The 20,477-nt window shown below is 63.6% G+C and overlaps 1 protein-coding gene across 4 annotated transcripts; it reads left to right on the forward strand.

Moving 5' to 3' along the window:
- Positions 1 to 19,168, forward strand: LOC128974768 (transcription factor COE1-like). Of its 4 annotated transcripts, XM_054391472.1 has the most exons (17): positions 1 to 252; positions 1,152 to 1,267; positions 5,716 to 5,872; positions 6,126 to 6,189; positions 6,266 to 6,321; positions 6,871 to 6,944; positions 7,652 to 7,720; positions 11,453 to 11,534; positions 14,505 to 14,622; positions 15,588 to 15,721; positions 15,818 to 15,944; positions 16,380 to 16,468; positions 16,703 to 16,768; positions 17,653 to 17,830; positions 17,912 to 18,094; positions 18,706 to 18,909; positions 19,098 to 19,168. In XM_054391472.1, exons 1-17 carry the CDS (start codon positions 1 to 3, stop codon positions 19,166 to 19,168), a joined length of 2,040 nt encoding a protein of 679 aa, XP_054247447.1. The 4 variants fall into 4 exon arrangements, with proteins under 4 accessions (XP_054247447.1, XP_054247448.1, XP_054247450.1 ...); XM_054391473.1 differs by lacking the exon at positions 1 to 252 and having other exon boundaries at positions 1,137 to 1,267; positions 14,505 to 14,664; positions 15,591 to 15,721; XM_054391475.1 differs by lacking the exon at positions 1 to 252 and having other exon boundaries at positions 1,137 to 1,267; positions 15,591 to 15,721.
- Positions 19,169 to 20,477: the final 1,309 nt, after the last annotated feature.

Here is a 20,477-nt window from a genome sequence, read left to right on the forward strand (position 1 = left end):
ATGGCCCGGGCCGGCGGGACAGCGGCGGGGCCGCGGCGCCGGGTGCTGGTGCTGATGGTGCTGGTGGCAGCGGCGGGGCGGCGGGGCCGGGGAGCGGCGGGGGGGTCACGGCGGCGGACAGTGGGTACCCCGAGCTCCCCCGGACCCTCCGGGCCCCCCGCCCGCCCGCTTCTGCTGCTGCTGCCGCTGCCGCCGTCGCCGCTGCCGCCGCCGCCGCCACCCCGCGTCGCGCCCGCCGCCGCCGCCCGCCCGGTAACGAGCCGCCGCCAGCCGCCGGCCCGCCCCCGCCCCATCCCGGACCGCGCCTGCCCCTTCCCGCGCCCCTCGCCGGCCTCCTCCTCCCTCCATCCATCCCTCCACTCCTCCTCTCAGCCTTCCTCCAGCCCTCCCTTCAGCCCTCCTCTGCCTCCCTCCATCCCTCCCTCCGGTCCTCGCATCCTCCCTCCATCCCTCCCTCTAGTCCTCTAAGCCTTCCTCCATCCCTCCACTCCTCCTCTCAGCCTTCCTCCATCCCTCCCTCCGCTCCTCCTCTGCCTCCATCCGCTCCTCTAAACCTCCTTCTATCCCTCCACTCCTCCTCTCGGCCTTCCTCCATCCCTCCCTCCATCCCTCCCTCCCGTCTTCTAAACCGTTCTCCATCCCTCCCTCCCTCCTTCCACTCCTCCTCTGCCTCCCTCCCTTCACTCCTCTAACCCTTCCTCCCTCCTTCCCTCTCTTCTTCCGCTCCTTTAAGCATCCCTCCTTCCCTCCACTCCTCTGCCTCCTTCCATCCGTCCCTCCTTCCCTCCCTCTTTCCCTCCCTCCACTCCTCCTCTGCCTCCCTCCATCCCTCCCTCCTCTCTGAGCCTTCCTCCATCCCTCCCTCCACTCCTCCCCATCCCTCCCTCCCCGCCGCCCCCCGCCCCTTTTCCTCCCGGTGCCTGCACTTGGCTCCTGGGCTCCTTCGTCTCCAACTTCTCCGGCCCTGCCTCCTCCTGCCTCCGCCTCCACCTCCCCCGCCTCGAGCCTCCCCCCGGCTTCCTCCCGGTCACCCTCCGCAGATGCCTCTTCCCCGGCGGCCCCGGCACCTGCCCGGTTCCGAGCTCCGCTGCCGGACCCGGGGCAGGGAAGTTAGGGGCGATCGCTGAGCCCCTGCCATGTTCTCGGTGCAGGAGGCTCTGCCCCGGGGGGGGCTGCCCATGAAGGAGGAGCCGCTGACCGCCGGGCTGCCCTCGGTCCGCTGGCTGCAGGGCACCGGCATCCTGGATGCCAGCACGGCGGCACAGAGGTAAGGGGCTCCGCGGGCATCCCAGGTACTGCGGGCATCCTGGGCTGCGCGGGCATTCCGGCCACTGCGGGCATCCTGGGCTCCGCCAGCATCCCGGGTGCAGTGGGCATCCTAGGTACTGCGGGCATCCCGGGCTGCACGGGCATCCTGGCCACTGCGGGCATCCTGGGCTCCATCGGCATCTCGGGTGCAGAGGGCACCTCGGGCTTCATGGGTGCCCTGGGTGCAGTGGGCATCTCAGGCTCCATGGACATCCCGGGCTCTGCCAGTATCCTGTGTTTGGTGGGCATCCTGAGCACTGCGGGCATCTCGGGCTCTGTGGGCATCCCAGGTGCTGTGAGCACACTGGGCACTGTGGGCATCTAGGGTGCTCCGGTTATGCTGGGTTCTGTGAGGTCCTTGGGCTCTGTGACCATGCCAGGCACTGTGGGTAGCCCAGGTTCCCCAGGCTCCGTGGGCATCATGATCTCCAGTGGTATCCCATTTGTTGTGGGCATGTCAGTCAGTGTGAGCATCCCAGGCTCTGCAGGCATCCCAAGAACTGTGGGCATCACAGTTGCCTGGGCATCCATCCTGACCACCATGGGCACCATGGCCACTGCAGGCATCTCAGGTACCATGAGCTCCATGGGCGTTCCGGGCATTCATGCCCAGCAGGTACCTCAGGCACTCCAGGTGCTACCCATGCCCTGGACTTCTTGGACCTCTGGGGACCCACCACATTCCTGCGGCATCCCGGGGCCCCTGTGGCCTTCAGCACCCCTGGGCACCTCAGGCACCTTGAGCCCTTGGTGCCCCATGCATGCCAGGCCTGCTGCTCTGGGTTGGGAGGGCCGGTGGGTGCTGGCAGTGGGGCAGAACCTGCTGCCAGAGCTGTGAGGGGCTTGTGGTCTTGCCGTGCCATGCTGTGCACCCACCGGGACTGGGACCTGTCCCCTGAACCCCAGTTCTCCTGGGGGAGGTCACCGAGGGCACAGGCAGGGCTGGCAGCAGTGCCACCCCTCTCTCCTGGGCAGGGCTGGTGGCATTGGCTGGGGTGAGCCACCGCTGCAGCCTGTGCCACGGGGCTCGGTGCAGCCCAATGCTTGATGCCCTCCCCGGCCCCAGCGGTCCCCATCTCCTGCCCTCACTGGGCGGGCTCAGGGCTCCCTGCACCCCATCTCCTGCCCTTATTTGGGAGGGACTCTGTGCCCTCTGCCCCGCTGCTCTCTTCCCATGTTGTGCCCAGCAGGATCCTGGCTGCATCTGGGGGACCCCTTCAGCCCTGCCCCTAGGACCCCAGCCCCTGCTGGCCCCAGCCAGTGTGCGTCGTGCGGCTCGGGGCGGTCGGGAAGCAGGGGGCTGTGCCCGAACCGTGCTGTGGCTTTGCCCGGGGGTGACAGGAAGAGCCAGGGGACTTAGGGTGCTCCATGCCCTCTCCTCATCCAGGGACAGGGGGTTTGGAGGGCTGGGGGCTCCCGGAGTTTCCCCCAAACCCCAACACAGTTGCAGATACTCAGCGGATGGTTGAAAATTGCACCGACCCCTGCCCCCCCGACGCCCGGTAACCCCAGCAAAGCTCCGCCAGCCCCGGGGAGGGGGACAGCCACCACTCGGGATCCCCCCAGAATGGCTGGACTGAGGGTCCCAGCCCAGAGAGCTGTGAGGGGAGGACAGTGCGAGGTGGGGGCTGCAGTATCCAAGCCGGGGTGCAGGGGATTGCCTGCCTTGGCACCCAGAAAACTTCTCCATGCGCCGGGGTGGGGCTGCCCCAGGGTGGGGAGAGAAATCTGGCCCACTCCCACTCAGGGGACACACACAGAGGGCTAGCACCATGGCAGAGAGCAGGGACATGGCTGCCCCCCATGTCTCTGTGTGCCAGTGGGGCCCAGGGTGTGAGGATGGGGCTGCCAGATCCACCTGCCCTCTCCTTTTGGGATGCTGGGCACTCGGTGGTGCCCTTCAGCTGCCGCACCCCCACCCCACCCCATCCCACCACAGTGCCTGGCGGCAGTGTGGGCACATTTGTGGGGTACTGGTCACCCCCAGGCCCATCTTGCCTCCACCCCGTGTCCTGCACTCCTCTCAGATCCCCAGCTGGTGGCAGGGGCAGGTCTTTTACCATCACCCTACAAAGACACCCCTGCTCCCGTGGGTGACCCCATGGCCACTGCAGGATTGCTGAGTGCTGCCAGCTGGTACCCATGCCAGGGAGGGCAAGGGGTCATGAGGTGAGCCCACGCAGGGCCTCATCTTCCTGGATGTGAGGGTCCAGCACTTGCTCCCCACATTTGGCAGAGCCACCCTCCAGGGAGCTGTGGTTGCATCAGTGCACAATGCCCAGGGTGCCCGGGGTGCCCGCCAAGGGAAGCTGCTGCTGTTCCTGTAAGAGCCCAGCGCTGGGCTCCTCTGCTAGGAAATGCACTGATTGCTTTTAATAATTAATGATGGCAGCGCCGGGAGCCCAGATGCAGCCATTACCGCCCCCCCCCCTCCTCTTATCGTCCCCCCCCTGCCCCAGCACTTTAGGAACGAAGCTTTTTGGGGGTGGGGAGCAGAGCGGAGGGGAATGGGGGGGTGGGGGATGGAAAAGAGGGTGCTGGCTCGCTGCAGCCATCCAGCTGGCATCCTGCCACCTGCTCACGGAGCCCCATGGTCACTGGGCATGCTGGGATGGGGTCTCAGTGAGACAGGAGGGGGTCTGAAGGGGGCTGACTGTACACTTGTGCCTGGACATGTGTGTGCCAGGCAAGATGCCATAGGCATAGGGTGCCCTGAGAGCATACTCATTGGCACTAGGTGGACCCATGGGTAGGGGACAAGGGACACCCAAAGGAGTGTGCCAGGACATAGCCATCAGGAGCCAGGACATGTGCCTGGACAAGCGTGTGGCTGTGTACATGGGTGCCCCTGTGCCAGGCGAGTGTGCCAGGCATGTGTCGTGCTGTTTGCCAAAGGGGTGCTCTGGCTCCCTGGTGATCACCTTGATGAGCTTTTTCCTTCTTCATGCAGAAGTGTCCCCAGAGAAGTGTCTCTGGAGAATTGTCCCCATGGCTTTCAGGGTCTGGGCTTCACACTTGGCCTTGGCTGGTGCCCAGAGCTGGGGTCAGGGCTGGGGGTGGTGACAGGAGGTAATTAAAGCCCGAGGAATGCCATTAAAAGTGCCAAGGGGCCTGCACCCACCCTGTGCTGGTTCTGCCCCGGGATGGTCCTGTTAAAAGGACCTCTCTTTCCTACTCTTCTTTGGAGGACATGCTGATGACTGTCTTGTGTAGCACCGTGGGGGGTGTCCCCATGTCCCCGTGGTGTCCCCGTGGTGTCCCCATGTTCCCCATATTCTCACAGCTGGGTGCAAGGGTTGGGAGCAGCATTGGGAAGAGCAGAGTGTGGGGTGAGGTGGTTGTGCTCCATGCTGTGGGGGACTACAAGGTCCGAGGGGGCCTGGAAGGTCCGTGGGGTCCCCATGGGAACCATCTCTGGCAGCTGAACCACCCCCCCAGGCTGGTGTGTGGGCAGCCAAATCCTTCCCCCCCACATCCCCCACCCCCACCTCTGTCCTCACCTGATGTGTTTTTAATGATGAAAAGGGCAAATTTTGTACATTGCTGTGTTTATCTTGGCCCCCCCAGCTGGGGGGTGGCCCAGCTCCCATGTCTCCCTCCCTCACCCCCCCCATGGCACTGGTTGGGGATCACATATTGGGCTGGGGATGAGGTGACAAGGATGAAGACTGCTCAATAGCGGAGCCGTCGTCCCTGCACATGGCTCTGCCACCCTCCCTTGTGCTGTCACTCTGGTGGCCATGCAAGGACAGCAGTGGTGCCCCCCAGAGCAGCACTGGGAACTGTCCCCTCCCTGGGAACTGTGGCTGTCTTGAGGACTGTCCCCTCCTGGAGACCAGGGCTGGCTTCAGCCTTGCTCCCCCCAGTTTCAAGCTCTGTGAGCAGGAGTGTGCTGGCCACAGGCAAACCCTGTCCACCGAGCAGGGGAGGTGTCCTGGGTGCTCCCCCCTGTCCTTGTGTGTTGGGAGCATTGTCATCCACCACGGGGGTGTTTGGCAGCTCCCACCAAGCCTATCCCCTGGTGATGGGGTGACCATGGTGATGGGGTGGCCCCGGTGATGGGGTGGCCCCAGAGAGGGGTCCTGAGTGCTGACCCCGTCCCGGTCTGCAGCACCCTAGGGGGCATTGGGAGCATTGTCACCCACCACAGGAGTGATCAGCAGCTCCCATGGAGCTGGTGATGGGGTGACCCTGGGGAGGGGGTGCTGGGGATGCTGGGGGTCCTGTGTTGTGCCCTCATCCTGGCCCACAGCACCCTGTGGTGGTGGGGAGCACTCTTTCCTGCCGTGGGGGAGCTGGGAGGGTACTACCAAGCCTGTCCCCTGGGCATGGGGTGGCCATGGTGGGGGTGTGCTGGCAGCCACCCCATGCTCACCCCCTCTCTCCCCCCCAACTTCCTCCTGGCAGCGGGGTGGGCCTGGCCCGAGCCCACTTTGAGAAGCAGCCCCCCTCCAACCTGCGGAAATCCAACTTCTTCCACTTCGTGCTGGCCATGTACGACCGGCAGGGCCAGCCCGTGGAGATCGAGCGCACCTCCTTCATCGACTTCGTGGAGAAGGAGCGGGTGAGACCCCCGGGAAGGGGGGCGTGGTGGGGGTAGGGTGGTGACAGGGATGGGGATCACCCACCCCCTCCTCCCTCCACCCCGTGCCGTTGGAGGTGTGCAGGAGGCTGTCCTGCAGAGGCTGAGAGCTGTCCCAAACTCCTTGCACTTGTGAGGAATTCCCGACCTGGCTCCGCATCCCTGGGGGCTACCAAAGGGCCGCGCTGGGAGGGGACCAGGATGTCCTTTCCCCAGCCAACCATCCTCCCCCCAGGAGCAGAACGGAGAGAAAACCAACAATGGCATCCACTACCGGCTCCAGCTGCTCTACAGCAACGGTGGGTGCCAGCGCCTGGGGTGTGCCAGGGCTGGGGGCAGCGCGGGCAGGGTTCACCCTGTGCCCTCTCACCACAGGGCTCCGGACTGAGCAGGACCTCTACGTCCGCCTCATCGACTCCATGTCCAAGCAGGTACTGGCATGGGGGCACAGCAGCACACAGCTGCACACCTGTGGCAGTGCCAGGCAGGCACATCTGTGAGTGTGTGTGCACACGTGGGTGTGCCAGGCTGGCACATCTGTGCCAGTGCATACAGCCAGGCAGAGCAGGCACATCTGTACATGTGTATGCCAGGCTGGCACATCTGTGCCAGTGCATGCAGCTGGGCAGAGCAGGCAGATGTGCAGATGGGCACAGCACACACACCGGTGCATGGGCACAGCACACATGGGCACAGCACACACACAGGTGCATGGGCACAGCCCACAAGGGTACATGGGCACAGCCCACACGGCTACATGGACACACACATGTGCACCCATAGAACTCCCTGGCAGGGTGCACTTCTGCACACCCACCCACCTCAGCTCCCACCTCAGCTGCCACTGAGGACCCCCAGCCTGGCTGGGGTGACCCGAGGAAGGTCCAGGGGTCGGGGAGGGGCTGGAACAGTGGCAGGGGATGGTGGCAGGGTGCCCGGAGGTGGTGGCACCCCCCTGCGTGCTCTCTCCTCCCCCCCAGGCCATCATCTATGAGGGGCAGGACAAGAACCCAGAGATGTGCCGAGTCCTCCTCACCCACGAGATCATGTGCAGGTAGGTGGGGAGGTCCTGTGGGGATCTAGTGGCACCAAAGTTGGCACCGTGGGGTCCCCGGTGCCCCATTAGTGCCTCTCTTGTTTACCACCCTCGGCTGGGTGTTTGTGCAAATTAATGCTCCGTGCCAGGGCGGTTAATTAATCTCCATGAGCCAGGATAACGATGCCAGGGATGGGTCCCCCGCTGCTCCCCACTCCCCAGGGCTGGCACCAATGTGTTGATTGGCCAGTGGTGGCACAAACCTGCCTGGCACTACTGTGTCCCTGTGGGTGGCATGGACCCCCGAGGAACAGTGTAGGGCTGGGGCACTCCTGTTTCAGAGTTCCCTCCTCTTTGGCTTCCCAGGGCAAGGGTGCCCCCCAAGAGCCCCAAACTGGAGCCCAGCCCCATGATGTGGGGTGGTGGGGTGGGTAAGTGGGGTACCCCAGGCGTGCCTTCTCTGCCACAGCCCCCTGCCCTGGCACCATATGGCTGATGTCCCTGTCCTGAGATGTGTTCCTGCTCTGGGGACTTGTGGGGTACCTCTGCCCCCTCTCTCCTGTTGTGGGGCAAGACCTCCCCCTACTCCCCAACGCTAAACTGGGCGATTCTGGAGGGCATAAAGGTGGCAAATGGGGGTCTGGTGGGTGTTGCCCTGTGGGTCAGGGGTGTAGGGGTGGCCCCAGCCCCCCTCACGCCAGCTCCTGTCCCCGGCCCGTGTCCAGCCGCTGCTGTGACAAGAAGAGCTGCGGGAACCGCAACGAGACCCCCTCGGATCCCGTCATCATCGACAGGTACCGAGGGGACATCCCCTGCACCTCGCTGGGGCCGAGGGAAGGGGGCAGCGGGAGCGGACCCTGGGAGCTGGGGTGGGGGGTCCCGAGGGGCTGGGGAGGTGGTGCGAGCTATGCTTCATTAGCGCTAATGAGCTGGAGGAGCAGAGTGTGGGGTCCGGGGCGGGGCACAGGTGCCCCCGGTCTGGTTGGTGGCCCCGTGCCAGGCTGCGGTGGCAGATGGGGCCGCGGCCGCTCGCTGTCACGGCGGCACTCCCGCGGTGCATCAAACAAAAAGCACCCGGGCGCCCCCCGGGCACTTTGGCGGGGCACAGCCAGCCTGTGGCAGCCCCGCGCCGGGAACACGTCCCGCAGGGGCACCCCCGTGCGGGGAGGGACAGAGCCATCCTCCCTGCCAGGGCAGGGCCACCGAACCAGAGCAGGAAGGGAGTGGGAAGCCCAGCCCAGTGTGTGCGTGGACATGGTGCCCTCCCCGCTAGGATAGGCACCTGTCTGTCTGTCTGTCTGCAGCCCTGTCCCTCTGTCCTGGCTGTACAGACTGCACACCTCACCTCCTGACATTCCCCATTCTTCTCCATCCCTTCCTTTGTCCATTACCCTTCCTGCTGCCCCATTATCCATCCTTCCTTCTATCCATCCATCCCCCATCCTTCTCCATTCCATCTGTCCATCCATCCATCTATCCTTCCCCCCTTCTACTCTTCCTCCCACCCTTTTACCTTCCCATTCCTTCCCTCCCTTCTCTCTCTGCCCTCTCACCAGCTGTTCCTCCATCCAGCAGCAACCCCAGGCTCCCACACATCCACTCCTCTGTCCTCCTGTCCCCCAACTCAGCCTGTCCTGTGCCCATCCCTCTGTCCCCATTCAGGAGTTTTCATGCATCTTCTGGCACGGTGGCACTGCCCTGGTGACACCAAGCCAAGCCCAGCCTCTTCAGGAGGTGCTGAGGGCTTCAGGGACCCCATCTTGGCCACCTTGTCACTGGGGCCAGGGTGATACAGTGGGGACCATGGGGGCTGGCCTGTCCCTGGGACACTGGCAGGTCTCTGGGGACAAGGGATGTATCCTGCATACCTTGATCCCAGCTCCCTCCAACTGTGCTGGTGCCAACCAGCTGTGCCCCCCCTTCCCATCCAGCTGTGCCCAGTCAGCTGTGAGGATCGCAGCCATCCCCCCAGCCCATCATGCCAGGGGGGTGCAGCCACCATGGCTCAGCCATGACAAACCTCCTGCTCATGGTGACCCCATGTCCTTCCCGTGCCTTCAGCCACCTTGTGGATTCTGGGGTGCCCTGTGACTCACCTGTGCTGAAGGCTGGCACCAATCCCGCTACCCCCAGGGCCAGTGTGCCCCCAGCCCCCTTCTCCCCAGGGACTTCTCCAGGCTGGAGGTGTGGTCCCCTGGCTGGTGGCATCTAGGGGGACATCCTCGGTGCCCCGTTGCCCTCCTCCAACCTTTGGTGGGGGTCACCTGGGGCCAAGTGAGTGCCCATCCCCAACCCCATCTCCTCAGGGACCCCTTAGGCTGGGAGGTGGCATCCCTGGAGTGGTGACATCTGAAGGAGCATTCTCGGTGCCCCCTCAGCCTTCTCCATTATTGTCAGGGGGTCACCTGGAGCTAGGTTGGTGCCCAGCTCCCTGCTCTTGTCCTCACCAGCCCCATTTCCCCAGAGACCCATCCTGGGCTGGAGGTGATGCCATCCCCTGGTTTATGCCATCCCTTGGCTAGTGGCATCCCCGAGCTGGTGATGTTAGAGGGGGACATCCTCCCTATCCTCTCACCTTCCTCCATCCGTTGGGGAGGGTCACCAGGCTGCTGCCCAGCCCGCTGATTCCCACCTCCCCACCCCCTCCCCTCCCGCCACAAACCCTCCCATTCCTCCCAACCCTTCTCCCCAGCCCTTCGCCCAGCCCCACTGGTTTAGAGAGCCGGCTAAGTGCCCTATCAACATGTTAATCAAATTACTTAGGAGCTAAAATTGAGGCTTTTCATTAATTATACAAGATTAGCCTAATTGCGGATTCAAATTTATGCGCCGGGAACAGAAGGTGTTCGGCAGCAGCGCCGGGAATTTGCATATTAAATGGGGAGCGGGGTGCAGGCGGGATGCTAATGCTTCCCCCGCCGGTATTTATAACTCCCCGGCCCATATGTGGCTGCCTGGCGGGGGGGGGCACAAGGATTATCCACCCCCGACCCCCCCACCCCACCCCACCCCACCCCGCCCAGCAGAGTAGAGGCAGGGCCAGAGAGCTGGGGGAGAGGTCAGGAAAGTCAGGGATGGGGGGGTTGAGGGGGCTGGAGGAGGTCAGAGAGAGGGACTGGGGGGGGCGGCAGGAGGGGCTGAAGAGGGGTTAAAGGGCTGGGGGTGGGTCAGAGAACGGGGATGGGGGCATCAGGATGGGCTGAGGAGGGGTTAAAGGGGCTGGGAGCGGTCGGGGAGGCTGAGGATGGGGGGCTGAGGGGTGGCTATAGGGGGATGAAGGGGTTTAGGGGGCCTGGAGGAGGTCAGAGTGGGGTACTGGGAGGGTCAGGCGGGGATGAGGAAGGGTTAAAGAGGCTGAAGGTGGGAGCAGGAGAGGGTTAAGGTGGGGCTGGGAAGGAGTTAAAGGGGCTGAGAGTGGGTCAGAGAATGGGAATGGGGGCGTCAGGATGGGCTGAGGAGGAGTTAAAGGGGCTGGGGGTGGTTAGGGAGGCTGGGGATGGGGTTGAGGGGTTTAGAGGGGGCTGAAGAGGGGTTAAAGGGGCTGGAGGAGGTCAGAGGGTGGGGCTGGGGGGATCAGGATGGGTGAGGAGGGGGTTAAGGGGACCGGGGTGGGTCAGAGGGAGCAGGAGGTGGCTAAGGTGGGATGGGAAGTAGTTAAAGGGGGTTTGGGGGTGGTCAGAGGATGTGGGGCTGGGGAGTTGGGGGTGTCAGGGGGGGTGAAAGGGTGTTAAGGAGGCTGGGGTCAGAGGGGTCGGAGCTAAGGGACTGGGGGAGTCAGGAGGGGCTGGGGAGGGGTTAAGGTGGTCGGGAGGGGGGTCACCCCCAGCCCCACGCCGTCCCTGTCAATCTCCTGGCAGGGCAGGGGGTGTTTTCCTGCCGTTTTCCAGCTCCTTCCTTGCCCTGATTACCTCCTGCCAGGCGGGAGAGGGGGGGGCGCGGGGGAGGTCTCCCTCGTCCCGGCCTTTCCCGGGAAAACTGCCCCCTGCGTGGGCAGTGCCGTGGTGGGAGCCCTGCTCCATGTGTCCCCCAAGGAGCGGGGCCATGGTCCGGGTGCCCAGAGAGGCCACAGGGTGCCCAGAGTCCCCGGGTGGGTGTCCCAATGTGCACAGGGGCTGTGTGCCCCCCTCTTCGTGCCCCACCAGGGATGTGGCTGCAGGGGTCTGGGGCCGGAGGGGTCTGGGGCCAGGAGGCTGTGCCTGCTGCTCCCGTCCTGTGCACCACTGGGATAGAATCATACTGGGATGGGACAGGGTGGCAGACTGGGATGGAGACACACTGGGATGGCACAGGGTGGTACACTGGGGTGTGGGACAGGTTGGCATACTGGCATGGGGGCACTCTGAGATGAGGAACAGGGTGGCACACTGGAATGGGCATAGGTTGGGAGACTGGGATGGGGAAACACTGGGATGGTACAGGATGGCATACTGGGATGGCACAGGATGGCATACTGGCATGACACTGGTTGGCACTGATTGGCAGTGGTTCCCTGTTCCCCACCTCTGGTTTCTGTCCTGTCATCCCAGGTTTTTCCTCAAGTTCTTCCTCAAGTGCAACCAGAACTGCCTGAAGAATGCAGGGAACCCCCGGGACATGCGGCGCTTCCAGGTGAGGGGATGGGACCCCCCCTCAAATTCTGCCCCACACAGAAGGGGGTAGGGGGCGTCACACAATTCCCCACTCAGGGAATCGAGTCCCTCTTTCCCTCCAACCCTTTTGCAAAGCCTAATTTCCAAAGCCTCATTCCTCTTGAGCCCCTCTGCAGACCCCAGTTCCCCTCAACTGCTTCCTAAACCCCAGTCTGCAAACCCTGATCCTTCTCACCCCCCTTGGTGGACTGCAGCTCCCTTTCCCCCTCTGCAGACCCCAATTCCCAGCCCTCAATTCCCCTTGCCCCCTTTGCAAGCCCTAAATCCCTTTGAATCCCTTTGCAGCCCCCCTGAACCCCGATTCCCAAACCCTAGCTCTCCTCCACCCCTTTGTGACCCTCATTTCCAAACCCCAATTCCCTTCACTCCCTTTGCAAACCCCCTTAGACCCCTCTGCAGATCCCAAACCCCATTTCCCCTCACCCCCATAGCCCTTAGCCCCTCTCTCCCCTAGTCTCCCCCCATACCCCTCACCCCTTCTCCCCCCTCTCCTGTCCTCAAAGCCCCTAGCCCTGCTTTCCCTCCAGTCCCCCCACAGACCCCAGCCCCTTCTCACCACACTGTCCTCATAGCCCCCAGCCCTCCTTCTCCCCCATCTCCCCACCAAAACCCCCAGCCCCCTCTCCCCATTCCCCCCATAACCCCCAGCTTCTTCCCCAGTCTCCCCTATACCCTCAGCCCCCTCTCCTCCCCGAACCCCCCATTTCCCCGAGCCCCCCATAGCCCCCAGCCCCTCTCTCCCCTGCTTCCCCTTTCTCCCCAGCCTCCCCAAATCCCCCAGCTCCTCTTTCCCCCTTCCCCCTTCCCCAGCCCCAGCCCCTCTCTTCTGGCAGCAGCTGGAGGTTGTGGGGGGGTGGGTCCGGCCCCGGGCTCCCCCCACCCCCCACCCCAGCACCGCGCCTTCATTAGGGCCTCTCGTAACGATATGATAATTGTGACATTTTTACATGATTAACGACCCAGCCAATTTGCATCGAGCGGAGCCGGCGCCGGGAGAGCAGCCAAGGGGGGGGGGCACGGGGAAGGGGGGCACAGGGGGGCCCCTGGGGTCCCCTGGCCGGGGACATGGGGATGGGACCAGGCTGGGGACAGGGGCAGCGTCAGTGGGTGGGGTCCAGGGAATGGCTCAGGGGAAAAGGGGGGGCACGGGGAGGGGGGCACATACGTGTGTGCAAGGGGGAGGGATGTGTATGGACAGGCAACCACACGTGTGCAGGGGCACACAACGGCCTTGGCACGCACATATGGCACCTCTGCAGATGGCACACGTGTGTGCAGGGGTGCACACACACCTTGGAACATACATGCACATGTGTGCACACATATATGTGCAGGGACATACACACCTTACAACACACAGAGGCATGCACATGTGTGCACACAGCTCTTAGCATGCTCACACACGTGTTCAGCACATACATGTGCAGATGCACACACACATCTTGGCACATCCACATCCATGCACACACATGTGCACAGCACACACATGTGCAGATGCACACACACAGCCCTTGGCACACTCACACACATGCACACACACGTGCACAGCACACACATGTGCAGATGGGCACACAGCCCTTGGCACACTCACACACATGCACACACATGTGCACAGCACACACATGTGCAGATGCACACACACAGCCCTTGGCACACTCACACACACGCACACACATGTGCACAGCACACACATGTGCAGATGGGCACACACAGCCCTTGGCACACACACACACATACACACATATGTGCACAGCACACACATGTGCAGATGGGCACACAGCCCTTGGCACACTCACACACATGCACACACACGTGCACAGCACACACATGTGCAGATGGGCACACAGCCCTTGGCACACTCACACACATGCACACACATGTGCACAGCACACACATGTGCAGATGCACACACACAGCCCTTGGCACACTCACACACATGCACACACATGTGCACAGCACACACATGTGCAGATGCACACACACAGCCCTTGGCACACTCACACACACACACATACACACATATGTGCACAGCACACATATGTGCAGATGGGCACACAGCCCTTGGCACACTCACACACATGCACACACACGTGCACAGCACACACATGTGCAGATGCACACACACAGCCCTTGGCACACTCACACACATGCACACACACGTGCACAGCACACACATGTGCAGATGGGCACACAGCCCTTGGCACACTCACACACATGCACACACATGTGCACAGCACACACATGTGCAGATGGGCACACACACAGCCCTTGGCACACTCACACACATGCACACACATGTGCACAGCACACACATGTGCAGATGGGCACACAGCCCTTGGCACACTCACACACATGCACACACACGTGCACAGCACACACATGTGCAGATGGGCACACAGCCCTTGGCACACTCACACACATGCACACACATGTGCACAGCACACATACATGTGCAGATGGGCACACACACAGCCCTTGGCACACTCACACACACGTGCACACCACACACACACATGCAGATGCATCCTCCCCCCATCATGGCACCTGCATGCCCAGGCACAAGCATGCACCCACACGTGCACACAATGCCCAGAGGTGCACGGGGCAGCCCCTGGCACACGAGAGCCCCTGCACACTCGTGCACACAGCACAAGCACATGTGCACCACACACCCCCCTTGGCACACACATGTGCAGGGGCAGCCCTGTGACGCTAGTGGCAAGCAGGTGGGCAAAGAGCCCCTCCTGGGGTGGTCCCCGTGGGGAAGCTGACACCAGTGCCTGTCCTCTGTGGTGACCCCAGGGCTGAGCAGTGACATGGCCAAGGGGCATGAGGTGGCCCTGTTGTGTGAGGCACAGTGGCCCTGAGCAGGCTGTCTGGTGGCCATGGGGCACAGGGGAGGGTGGCCCTGAGCAGGCTGTCCCCGCAGGTGGTGGTGTCGACGACAGTGAACGTGGACGGGCACGTCCTGGCAGTCTCTGACAATATGTTTGTCCACAACAACTCCAAGCACGGGCGGCGGGCACGGCGCCTCGACCCCTCCGAAGGTGAGCCCCTGTGTGCCCACCCATCTGTGCCCACGCACACGTGTGCCGTGCTCTGGCACTTGTGGCATCCATGCAAGTGGGAGCTGCTGCTTCTGTGGCATCCTCTGCCCCACGGTGCCAGGGCAGCCACATGGCTCTGTGTGTGTGTACCACATGGTGCCAGGGCAGCCCCATGATCATGTGTGCCCCACAGTGCCCATGGCTGTACCTGCCCCATGGCACCAGGGCAGCCCCACAGACTCTGTCCCCATGCTGGGGCCCCCTGAGAGGTTCGTGCTTGTGCCCAGCTCTGCCCCACATTGCTCAGAGCCTGCAGCTCTCCCAGCCCTGGCACTTCGGGCACCACAAGGCAGCCCCCAGCCCCATCTTTACACCTTGTCTGTGTGTCCATCCACATGCACATACCCTTGGCCTCTCCATCCACCTGCCCAGGCAGGTGTCCTTCCCTCCTGGGTGCCCTCTGTCTGTCCACATCCTGTCCGTCCATCCATGCATCCACCCTTCTGCCTGTCCCTCCCTCTGCCCAGTGCATGCATGCCCTGTCCACCTGTCTGACCCCTTGGCTCTCTGTCCATCTGTCCCATGCATGCTCTTTCCACCCCCCCACATTGATGTGTTCTTTGTACCCTTGTTTGTCCCCTCCATGTGCTCTTCCCCACCACCCCCATCCTCTCCCCACCATTCCCATTTCCTTCCCCACCATCCCCATCACCTTCCCATCTCTTCACCATTCCCATCACTTCCTCACGCTCCCCATCTCCCCACCATCCTCATCCCCTCCCCACCACCCTTGTCTCCCCCACACACTGTCCCCATCCGTCTCCATGTGGCCACCCATCTGTCCCCTGCCTGCTTCCCGGTCTCCACCTCTCCTCTCCCTCTCTGTCTTCTCTCCCCCAGCACCCAACCCAAGGTCCCCCACACTCACTGCTTCTCTCTCTTCGTCCCCCATCCCCCCTAAAAAGCAGCCACCCCCTGCATCAAAGCCATCAGCCCCAGCGAGGGCTGGACCACTGGTGGTGCCACTGTCATTGTCATCGGTGACAACTTCTTCGACGGGCTGCAAGTCGTCTTCGGCACCATGCTGGTGTGGAGCGAGGTACGGGGTGGGGGGATGGGTTAGGAGGATTTGGGAGCGGGGCCGGGGGGCTGCTGAACGCCTTGGCCGTGGGCTGAGCACCGTCTCGCCCCGCAGCTGATCACACCTCATGCCATCCGGGTGCAGACCCCCCCGCGGCACATCCCCGGCGTGGTGGAGGTGACATTGTCCTACAAGTCCAAGCAGTTCTGCAAAGGTGCTCCCGGGCGCTTCGTCTACACCGGTGAGGGGGGGCACAGATGCCCCTGGGAAAAGGGCACAGATCCCCAGTGAGGGGTAGAGAACTCTGGGAAGGGGCATGGATCCCTGGTGAGGGGCACAGACCTCCGGGAAGGGGCTAAGACCCGCAGTGAGGGGCGCAGACACCCAGAAATGGGGTATGGGTGCACAGGTCACTGGGAATGGGGGTATGGACCCCTGGTGACAGGCACAGACCTCCAGGAATGGGGCACAGACCCCTAAGAACAGGCACAGATCCCCAGTGAGGGGTAGAGACCCCCAGGAAGGTGACAAAGATCCTCAGTTTCCCTACTGATCTGGGGCCCTGTACCCCTCAGTCTGTGCCTCAGTTTCCCTCTGAGTTCCAGAGGGGCCAGGGCCAGGGAGGTTCAGGGCAGCTTTGGGGGGCAACAACTGAACCCCCCTCTTCTCTTGGCAGCACTGAACGAGCCCACCATTGACTATGGCTTCCAGCGGCTGCAGAAGGTCATCCCCCGGCACCCCGGGGACCCCGAGCGCCTGCCCAAGGTAGGGGACTCCCCCTCAGCACCCATGGGTGCTGGGCACCACCTCACACAGACCCCTGTACCTCAGAGGGGCACATGGAGGGGACGGGGACGCAGAGAATGTTGGAGAAGGCTCAAGGAGAGCCATGGGGAAAGGCAGGGAGCATCACTGGGAGGCTCAAGGAGGGTCATGGTGGGGAGAGCTCAGGGAAAGCCATGGGGGCAACTTCTGAGCCCCATCCTGCTCCCCACCCAGGAGGTCCTGCTGAAGCGTGCAGCTGATCTGGTGGAGGCTCTTTATGGGATGCCACACAGCAACCAGGTACTGTGACCCCTTCCCCACCTCAGCCCAGCAGGTCCCACTCAGCTCATCCTCCCCCTCCTGCTCCCCCATCCCAAGCACCCCAAGCCCTCACAGCAGGGACACAGAAGCCAGAAGCTGGGCCTGGGCTTCCAGCTCCACATCTGCTTCACATCAGGATTCCTGAGGCGCTGAGTCAGCACTCCCCACCCCCACCCCAGCCCCCCATCTGCAGGGAAGGGGAGCAGCAGGGTCAGGCCTCCAAAGCTGCCTTTGTTCCCAGCTCCTTCTCAGTTGGTGACACAACGTGGGGGGTCCTGTTCCCCCCCTGCCCCATCACTGCCCAGCACAGGATGCTTGGGCCTGGGGGTGCCCTGGGAGGTGTGTGTGTGGAGGGGTAGCTCAGCACCCCCTGTCCTGTTCTGCATTCCAGGGGTGCTTGGGGACTGAGGGTGCCCTGGGGAGGTGACATGAACCGGGGGGAGGGGTCTGCACAGCCCCTGCCCCATCACTGCCCATCACAGCCTGTCCTGCACCCTGAGGCTGTGGGTGCCCTGGGAGGTGGCATGAGCTGGGACATTCTCAGCACCCCTCACCCCACCACCACCCATCACAGCCCATCCCGTGCCTGGGGACATGAGTGCCCTATGAGGTGACACAAGCTGGGGAGGGTCTCAGCACCCCCCTACCCCATCCTGCACCCCGGGGGGGGGATGTGGTCACCATGAGAGGTGAGATGAACTGGGGGGTCTCAGCCCCCGCTGGCACACCCCACCCTGCCCCGCAGGGATGCTGTGGGCACCCTGGGAGGTGACCCGAGATGGGGAGGATCTCGGCCACTTGGGGGTCTCACCCCAGCCCCTGCTTGCCGCGGGGTGACGCCGCCCCCGTGTGCCCCACCCCAGGACCTGATCCTGAAGCGGGCGGCAGACATCGCCGAGGCTCTGTACAGTGTGCCCCGCACCCCGGGCCAGCTCTCCTCGCTGGGGGGCACCCACGGCCCCGCCGCCATGATGGGGGTGAACTCCTTTGGCACCCAGCTCGCCGTCAACATCGGCGACTCCCCGCAGGGCGCCGAGCAAGGTGGGCCCGGGGCCGCGCCGCGGGGCAGCGGGAGGGGGTCCCTGCCCGCCCCGTGCCACCCACGGCCCCTCTCGCCCGCAGGTTTCTCACGGAACACGGGCAGCGTCTCGCCAAGGGGCTACGTGCCCAGCTCCACGCCACAGCAGAGCGGCTACAGCGGGGCCGCTGGCATCGGGGGCTATGGCGGTGGCACCATGGCTGGTCTGGGGGTGCCCGGCTCCCCCAGCTTCCTCAACGGCTCCACGGCCAACTCACCCTACGCCAGTGAGTCGGTGCCACGGCACGTCCCCGCTGTCATCCGCCAGTCCCGGGACCTCCTCAAAGCCGTGTGCTAATCCCAAGGTGTCCCCTAAAGTCGTGCACCAGCCCTAGGATCTTCCCAGTGCAGTGCACCAGCCCTGGGGCATCTCCAGCATTGTGCAGCTGCAGCCCTGGCATGTCCCCAACACCATGCACCAGCCCTGGGTGTCCCCAGTGCTGTGCACCATCTTCAGTGTGTTCCCAAAGCCATGTGCCAGCCCTGGGGTATCCTCAAAGCCACGTGCCAACCCTGGGGTGCTCCAAAGCCATACACCAATCCCAGAGCATCTCCAGGGCAATGCACCAGCCCTGAGTGTCCTTAGTGCCATGCACCAGCCCTGGCATATCCCCAAAGCCATGTGCCAGCCGCAGGGTGTCCCATACCATGTGCCAGCCCTGGTGTTTCCCCAAAGCCATCAGGGAGGGTGAGTGGGAACGTGGCCAACCAAGTCACAACAAGCCCTGGCCCTTGCAGTCTGTCTCCGAGTGCCATCACCAGGAGGTGCTGGTGTCCCTCATGGGGTGCCACACCCCACCCCCAGCTGTGCCCAGCCTGAGCAGGTCTCTCCCTGCAGTCGTGCCCGCCAGCCCCCCACTCGGCGCCTCCTCCATCACCCTCCCGTCGGGCACCAACGCTTCCACCCCCACCGGGGTCTTCTCCTTCTCCCCGGTCAACATGATCTCGGCGGTGAAGCAGAAGAGCGCCTTCGCCCCCGTGGTGAGACCACAGCCCTCCCCACCGCCCGCCTGTGCCAGCACCAGTGCCAGCAGCCTGCAAGGTGAGCCTGGCGCAGGCACCACTGCCCGCCCCGGGTTCACCCCACCCACGGGGATCTCAGGACAGCACTGCACCTGCACTCTCCTGCCTGCACCCAGGGCACGGCTGGGGCTGTGCCACCATGCCAGCTCTGTCTTTGTGCCCCCTGTGCCCAGCCCTCACCCGCTCTCTCTCCCTCCTGGTGCCCAGACCCGGCTTTCGAGGACTCAGACAAGTTCCACACGCCTGCGCGGCCGCTGCAGGGATTGGCCTATTCCTAAGCACAGTAGGTCCTGGCATGCCCCAGAGCCCCCAGATCCCATTGGGATGAGCAGGGATCCTGCACCCTGCCTCTGCCCACCTCTCATCTTCCCTTCCAGCCATGCCCGGCCACCTCATGCCACCCACATGAGCCAGGACAACGCCGGAGCCGTGCCATGGAGCAGGGCTGAGCCTGGCCTGGCAGCTTGGCCCCTCTGACCTGCTCCTCAGGGCTCCCCTTGGGATCGGGGCACAGGGGGCCATGGGACCCACCCCCCCTCTGCCCTGCAGCCACCCCAGCTTGGTGACCCTGGCCATGGTCAGCACCAGCCTGGCTTGGCATGGCACAGCTTGGCTGGGTGGGCAGCACTCCTAGGGCCAGAGGGGCCTTGGGGGTAGCCCCTGGGAGTGACCTGAACGCTCTGGGTTTGGCCCTGGAAAGATACAGAGAGACCCAGGGGAGCGTGGGGCAGCTGTGGGCAGGATGGTCCAGGGTGGGAGGGATGTATGCTCTGGGGCAGGAGGGATGTGCCAAGGTGGCATGGATGCTCTGGGGCAGGATGGATTCTCTGTGGTTGAGTGAATGCTCCAGGGTGGAAGGGATTGATGCTGTGAGATGGGAAGGATGATACAGAGCAGGATGGATGCTCTGAGCTAAGATGGATGCTCCAAGGTGGGGTAGTTGCTCTGGGACAGGAGGGATGGATGCTTCAGAGCAGGATGGGGGCATATCCCAGGACAGGATGGATGCTCCAGGGCAGGATGGGTGCTCGGAGTAGGATAGGGGGATATTCCAGGGGCAGGATAGATGCTCAAGAACAGGATAGATGTTCCAGAGCAGGAGGGATGCTCTAGAATGGGATGGATGCTCCAGGATAGGATAGATGCTCTGGAGGAGGGTGGAGAAATGTTCCAGGGCAGGAGGGATGCCTCAAGATGAGATTGATGCTCCATGGCAGGATGGATGTTCTGGGGTGGGAGGGATGGATGCTCTGAGATGGGACAGACGCTCCAAGACGGGATGGATGCTCCAGGGCAGGATGGCTGCTCGGGGGCAGGGCGGAAGCTCCGGCGGGACCTCGCTCTCTCCCACACACTGTTCCGGGCTCTCTCACGGCTGTGGCCAGCACTCGCTCTCCCCAGATGTGCAGCTCCACATCTGGAGCTGCCCACCCGCAGCTCCCGGGGGGGCTGGGGCCGGATCTCTGCCTGCACCCCACACCCCCACACAGGACCAGGACCCAGGTGGGGGGTCTGGGCTTCCCTGAACCCCTCAAGCCCAACCCCTGCGTGGGTACAACACGGTCCCCGGCCCGCCCCAGGCCGTCA

The sequence above is a fragment of the Indicator indicator genome, chromosome 23 (genome assembly GCF_027791375.1).
Source record: "Indicator indicator isolate 239-I01 chromosome 23, UM_Iind_1.1, whole genome shotgun sequence".
NCBI lineage: Eukaryota > Metazoa > Chordata > Aves > Piciformes > Indicatoridae > Indicator > Indicator indicator.

Coding starts and splice junctions, on each gene's coding strand:
- LOC128974768 (XM_054391472.1), top strand. CDS start 1: ATGGCCCGGGCCGGCGGGACAGCGGCGGGGCCGCGGCGCCGGGTGCTG. Junction 5,873..6,125: donor ACTTCGTGGAGAAGGAGCGG/GTGAGACCCCCG, acceptor TCCTCCCCCCAG/GAGCAGAACGGAGAGAAAAC. Junction 6,945..7,651: donor ACCCACGAGATCATGTGCAG/GTAGGTGGGGAG, acceptor GCCCGTGTCCAG/CCGCTGCTGTGACAAGAAGA.